Source organism: Tupaia chinensis, unplaced genomic scaffold (genome assembly GCF_000334495.1).
Source record: "Tupaia chinensis unplaced genomic scaffold, TupChi_1.0 Scaffold000110_1, whole genome shotgun sequence".
Taxonomy (NCBI): Eukaryota; Metazoa; Chordata; class Mammalia; order Scandentia; family Tupaiidae; genus Tupaia; species Tupaia belangeri.
This window is the reverse complement of record NW_006159574.1, coordinates 2,589,925-2,596,472: the sequence shown is the minus strand read 5'-3', so window position 1 is coordinate 2,596,472 and position 6,548 is coordinate 2,589,925. Positions and strand designations below refer to the sequence as shown.

The following is a 6,548-nucleotide window of genomic DNA, read 5'->3' as shown; positions in this document are numbered from 1 at the left end:
GTCTGACCCCCTCCCCGGCCGGCAGCGGCGGCCCCCGCCCCCATGCCCTGCACCCTAGTGTGGGAGCGAGGCAGCTGCTGCCTCCTCTCCCGAAGCCAGGCCGAGACTCCGTGGTCCTGGTGCAGCGCAGCTGTCCACACCGCCTGCCACCCTCCTTTTGGCCTCCCTAGCAGAGCCTCAGGCTAGGAGGGCTCTCGGGGAGGTGAGGGAGCCTGACCCCGGATCTGGCCAGCCCACAGCGAGGCTCGCCCTAGTTCTCTGTGCCCGGAGCGTCGCGGTCAATCCCCCAGAAGGCTGGAGCCCCAGGCATGCTTCCCTGGTTCGGTCCTGGCTGCCGGTGTCGAGTCGACCCACAGCCCCGTCCAGCAGGCTCAGGCTGAGCCAGTCCACCCGCGTCCAGGTCCTCCTGTGGGGCCGGCCTTGCCGCAGAGAGGCCTGCGTTGGTTTTAACGGAAGAATCGGACTTCACGCTCATCTCTAGCAAACCGATTCTCGTGCAGAATCACGATCCGGATCCTGACTCCCGTGTCACCCCCGCTCTCTGCCATCTGCTCGTGTATACACACGGTTCGCGTGTCTTCAAGTCAGTGACAAAATCACGTGCAACAGGACAGGCGTGGGTGCTGCCCTCCCGGCCTCTCCCCCCGGCCCCTCCCTGGTCCTGCCCCTTCTTCTTACTCCTCCCCCGCCCCTTCTCCGCCTCGTCCCCTCTGCTCTCCTCATTCCAGCCCCCCTGAGGGACAGTGACCAGCCCAGTCGATGGTGAGGTCGCAGTTAGGGCCCATGTCTGCAGCCCCCATAGCCGTGTGGCCTGTGAAATCGGGATTGTGAGGCCAGAGTCTCCACTGTGGCCCAGGTCCCTGCCGGGCGTGGTGGCATAACACGCTGCCACGACAGCCGCATGCTCGCCCTGCCGTCAGTGACATGCCACTCAAACGGCCAGGGGAGAGGGGCTGGGGGGCACCTGTGCCCGAGCACATCCTGGTCCGACCGCAGCCCTGGGTCATCACGGGAGTCCCTGCTTGTGCAAACGGAGAAGCGGGGGGGTGGGGACAGCGCGACCCTCCAGGGCTGCTTGCAAGGCGGTCAGCGCTGTCTGGCCTCCAGATGCTGGTAAGAGCAGGGCCACTCCCCCGGCCTCCGAGGGCCCCCAGGGCTGACAGTAGCCTTCCCACCCCAGGGGTGGCCAGTGGCCGGTATGGTGGCGGAGGAGCTGGGCTGGAGACACGTTTAGCTGAAGCTTCAGGACACGCGTGCCCGAGTGGAGAGGCAGTGGGCACAGCCTGCTGGCCCTGCCTGTCTGTGTCCTCCACATGCAGCCACCCTGGCCACGGCTGCAGAACGTGACCCTGAGACATCTCCGTGCCACTTCAGTGTGGAGATGCCCAAAGTCATGGTGCCCACAGACCCATGGCGGATGAGCAGCGTGGCCTCACTCTGCTTTTGGAGACCTGGGGTACCGACCTCTCGAGCACCCGGCCAGGCCTTGTGCTCCCCCCACCCTGTGCTTTGCTCCAATGGGAGGAGGGCTTGGGTGCAGGGGTCGCCAGGGAGCTTCTGGGCCACCCTCAGAGGCACAGGCCACAGCACCGGCCCTCGGGAAGGGGCTCCCCATCTCTGCCCAGACTGCCCCCCTGCATCCCCGCTGTACCTGCCTCCCAGGCCGGAGGGCCTGCCACCTTCTCGCGTGCTCTCCTTGTCCACGAGAGCTGCCTTCCAGTCACCTGGCAGCAGAAGCCAGCGCCCTCTGCTCTGTGGGGACGGTAAAGCCAGCCCCTCCCTGCAGCATGTGCCCGCTCCTGGTGGAGCCGAGTGGGCAGTGGTCCTCACATGTCCGGCATCTGCACAAGGCCCGGATGCTTCGGGCCCTGCCAGGCTTATTGGCAGTTTCCTGCGAAATGTTCCTCTCCTTTCCAGGAGCCTGCTGGCACAGGTGGGCGCCGGACGGAGGCGAGAGTCATTCTCAGACACCTCTCTGAAGGGCCAGCGGTCACTTCTGTGCGCCCCTCAGATGGCAGGCCCCTGGCCAGCGGCCAGCTCTGCCCCTCAGCCCAGGACAGGCCTGGATGTCCCCAGGCAGGGCCAGGCTTTTTATCCTGGGCTCTGAGGCAGGAGTGGCAGCCCAGAGGGGACCGCGCTCCCCGGTTTCTGGCCGGGCCATGCAGATCCATTGTTGACAGTGGCCCTCAGGGAGTCACGCCGACGGCCTGGGGACAGACAGGCGCCCGAGCCCGTGCCCTGGGCCTGCCTTGGCTGTGCTGCAGAACCCCGCCAACGGATGCTGCCTCTCCCCAACCCCTGCCTTCCGAGCAAACACCGGGGCCACTGTGGTGTCCTGCCTGCCAATGACACCTGCCAGGGGCTTCATGTGGCCCTGGGTGCCATGTGCCCAGTGCCCTTGAGAGGCTGAAGGACACGTGTCCACACGGCTTTAGCTAGCCGGGCGGCCGCTGGCCGAGGCTGGCCTCCCCACGTGCGAGATGAGGACACAGGCAGGAGTGGGTGGCAGAAGCACGTCGGTCGCCCAAAGGCCGGAGCCACCAGTGTCGTAGCAAAGCCCCAGACAGGCGTGGAGCCGCAGACCCGGCCCCTCCAGAGGCCTCTCTCCTGAGCCTTGCGGTGGCCGCTATCGTCACCACACGGTCCCCCCGTCTGCCGCTGGCTGTCCAGGTGTTCCTCTTCACAGGACGCCTTTCGCCTCAGGCTAGAGCTCACCCTGGTGACTGGCCTCGACGTCCTGACCTCTGGGCAGACCCTTCCCTCCTGGTCATGTGGCAGCGTGGCTGCCAGTGCACCTGCTTGGAGCAGTCCCCCGACGTCAGTGCGCCAGGGCAGCTCTGGCATCAGGCAGCAGCCCGGCCTGGAGGGTGCCTCTTCCACGGGGCTGCCCCTAGGTGAGTTAGCGTACCCCCAGACAGCCTCAGCCGGGGACTGCTGTGGCCTCGGCCCTTCACCCAGCGGGCAGGGTTGTCCTGCGGGGTTGCTCCAGGGAGACCTTAGGGGTGATTTGGGAACCAGGTTGGAACCCCACCTCAGACCTGAGACGCCCTGGCCATCGGCCACTGTCGCCACTGCCTCGTGTGTGGCAGTCAGGACTGCTGACGGCTCTGCCGAGGGCTGTGCGTCCTGGCACAGAGCAGCCAGGGCACACGGATGTAAGTGGCTTCTGGGTGCGGGCCCAGCTGGCCCCATTCCCAGACGCAGCATGGCCTTGTGGGCCGAGAAGCTGACGCTCACGGCTTCCTTCCAATGCTTGTGGTTTGGCGAGTGTTCCCCAGAGCTTGAATTGGGAGCAGAATCCCGGCGAGCTGACTTACCAGGACGGAGGCTATGGAGAAGTCTATGAGGCCCGACTTCTGGGGACGCTCGCCCGTTCAGCTTTGAGGCGCTGCTGTCTGCAAGGCCCCAGGCCCAGAGACATGTCTCCTGTCTTCTCCAAGTCTCGAGTCAGGCACTAGTGGCTCCTTCACCTCGGCTGGGTCAGGGTCGTGATGCTGGCGTCAGTGGCCCCACCTTGATGGGCATGCGGGCGGCAGGCACAGGACCCGATGTCGGGGAAGGTGCTCGTGGTTTTGATGCCGTGTGGAGTGCGTCCTGGTGCCAGAGTCTCCACTATCAAAGCCCCACCCTCCAGGAGCCAAGGAGCCATCCCCGGGGTTCCCCGGCCTCCAGCACCTCGTTAAGAACAGGCGTGGCCTCCAGCATAAACGACCTCTGCAAACCTATCGGAAACGGAGACAGACATGGCACCTCCAGCGGTGGCAGACCTCCGGGGTGGGGAAGCTGTGGCCACATCCCAGTGCTGACAGGTGACCTCAGCCGATGGCCACTGCGTGTCACCAGCAGTGGCACCGAGGGGCCCACCTCGAGTGAGGGGAGGATGATCCCTGTGGCGACGGGGAGGGCGTGCCCAGGAGTCCGAGGAAGGGCCAGCCTCCGGATACCGCGGGTGGATGAGCCTCTGCTTGCTCCGCAGACGTGCTGGCGCCCAGGCGCGTTCTAGGCCACGCTGCACTAACAGCAAGGCCTCGGGTCCCCCAAGATGGCCCCCACCCTGGCAACGATGGAGAGAAACGTGCCAGCCTCGGCCGTGAGGGCTGCTCGGCTGCAGGCGCGTCTGCCGGGCGGGGCAGGAAGGCCTGTGGATGTCTAGCCTTGCTCTGGCTTCACCGCAGCTGTGGCGAGGAGGCACCTTGAGAGGAGGCGCAGCCCTCAGGGAAGCCCCGCCCGGCCCGGCCCCAGCCCTGGCCCCAGCAGTGTGAGGGTCCCCGGCCGCTCATGTGGAAGGTCTGCCTTAGAGAATGCTCGGACCCGGGTGTTGCTGTCCCAGGGCTCCCACGACAGCCCCTGAGACAGGAACGTGAGTCACGGATGGTGACGACTTGCCAGCTGGCTGAAACAGCGCCAAGCATGCCGGCCTCGCTGGCACCTAAACACACCCTCCACTGTGCCTGGCTTTCCAGGGTGGCCCTGGGCGTTCCCGAAGAGGCCTGATGTTGAGGACAAGGTCACTTCACGGTGGGCCTTTAAAGCAACGCCAACGTGAGGTCAAACTCACGGGGAAGGGGAGAGCCACGCGTCGAGCCGGGTCCGCCCTCAGGGCCCTTGGAAGTGCGCCCTGGGGAGACGGACCAGTGGGGCGGTGTCTGCCGAGCTGCTCGAGGGTCCCACGCAGGCCAGGTGCTCGCCAGACGGTCCCCCGTGCCATTCAGATGCATCTTGTCACCGGGATGCCCGACTTAGGAAGCACTTCGATCTTCCTCTGAGAAAAGCCGGCTGAGCCCCTAGGCCATGCTGCCACCACCCTCGGGGCTTGTCGGCAGGTCAGGCGGTGCATGCCCCGGCGATGAGGAAGCCACGGTGCTCTGAGCGTCCCTCAGCTTTGCACGGACCTGGCCTCGGAGCTGAGTCTGGCACTCACACGCCAGCCCTGCCCTGGAACTGCGAACTGCGCTCAGCCTCCTGCCCATCCCACCAGCCCTGCTCCTCGGGGAGACCCTGGGGTGGCCAGGCGTGGTCTCCGTGCCTGCAGCCGGCTGCGTGAGAGCGTGTACGGAGGGCTGCTGGGTGACCCCGGAGCCCCACGAGCAGCCAGGAGCCCCGACACTGATGCGTAGGTACAGTGCTGGGCCCAGACTCCGCCTCCGTGCAGGGCCTGGCATCTGCTCTGTCGCGTCCGGGTCGCGCTGGGCTCCTGGCCTTGGCATGCTCAGCCGGGCGGTGGTCGCGGCGTGCCACGATGTCAGAGTGGACCAGCCCTTCCTATAAACAGCCCGTTTCCTGTTCCCACCACTGCCGACTTCCACCCTCGGGGAAGGGTCTGCAGCCCCGGGACATCTCCCGGTGGTTCGGCAGCGCCAGGGCGAGGCCCTCACCACCTGCACAGCAGCGGGCGGTGACGCGGGCCTAGAGCTCCTGCTGGGCACACACGGGACCCTCCCCGTCTCCACGCCCCTTGTCTGGCCTCATCCTGTCTGTGTCCCAGGCGGTGAGCACAGACACTTGGCAAGTCGGCAGGACGTGTCCCGTATCCTGCGGTTGCTCTCTCGAAGACAGCACTGTCCCGGTCCGGGCAGTCACAGGACTGCCAGGTTCACCAAGCTCTAGAAACTGGTGTGAAGAAAAACCAAGTCCCGTCACCCACAGGGACAGGAAACACAAAGAGCAAAGCTGGATGGCCCCTGGTCGTGCTTAAGGGCTCCCAGAACCAAGGCGGGGAGGGGTTCCCTAGAACTGGAGCCATGGTCACTGCAATTGGGTTCTCTTTGTGTGGCCAGATCACACGGGCCACACGCCCACTGTCGTGCCTGGTCTCACCCAAGCCAGGTGACAGCCTGGTGAGGGAACATAGGCACCATGAGTGTCGGGGCCTCTTGCCGGGCTACGCTGTTCCCGCAAGTGTTGGGGCCTGTCCAGGCGCGCCGTTCCCACAAGTGTCAGCGTGGTCATTCTCTCGGCCTCCCTCTCCTGCAGCCTAACCCCAGCACGTGCGAGGCGGGGTGGTTTATCGGTGCAGCCCTTTACATCTGGGCTAGCCCGTTGACCGACATGTGCCCGTATTTATTTACTGTGTGTCGCCAAACACGCGTGTTAAAGGCACACACCTAATTTCAGACTCAGACCTGCACATAAACGCATGCGGACATCCGGTTCCCGCCAGGACGTGGTCCCCCCGTCCAGCACCCTGTGCCCATGTCTCTCAGCTGACGGGTCTCAGTGGAGAGTGGCCCCAGGGACACGTGGCAGCTGCTGACCCAGAGGGCCGATGGCCACGTGGCCGGTCGTGGGTTCAGCTCCTGAGTCTGCCTGAAACACACTGGGTGAGCCCACGCCCTCCGCCCCGCCTGAGGGCGGGGAGTGCGTTAGGGCGTGAGGAGCCCTACCAAGGGCATCTGTCCCTGTCCCCCACCGGAGTACAGATGGGCGGGGAGAGGGCTCAGCAGCCTGATGAAGCCCTCGGGGGTCTGGGCGGGGCCGCCAGGGGGCAAAGGTCCTGGGCCGTCTGCACCAGCCCGTCCTCTGACCACTGCTCTTTTCTCTTACAGATG

At 65.7% G+C, this 6,548-nt stretch overlaps 1 protein-coding gene across 1 annotated transcript in view; it reads left to right on the top strand.

Annotated features, from left to right (window-relative positions):
• Positions 1 to 6,548, top strand: part of PTPRN2 (protein tyrosine phosphatase receptor type N2) — a 447,003-nt gene that overhangs the window by 384,685 nt on the left and 55,770 nt on the right. Inside the window, exons 20-23 of the mRNA XM_006143829.3 lie at positions 1,320 to 1,456; positions 1,663 to 1,763; positions 1,918 to 1,933; positions 2,687 to 2,894. Of these exons, the coding sequence (XP_006143891.1) occupies positions 1,320 to 1,456; positions 1,663 to 1,763; positions 1,918 to 1,933; positions 2,687 to 2,894 (462 nt within the window). The remainder of the gene's footprint in view (positions 1 to 1,319; positions 1,457 to 1,662; positions 1,764 to 1,917; positions 1,934 to 2,686; positions 2,895 to 6,548) is intronic.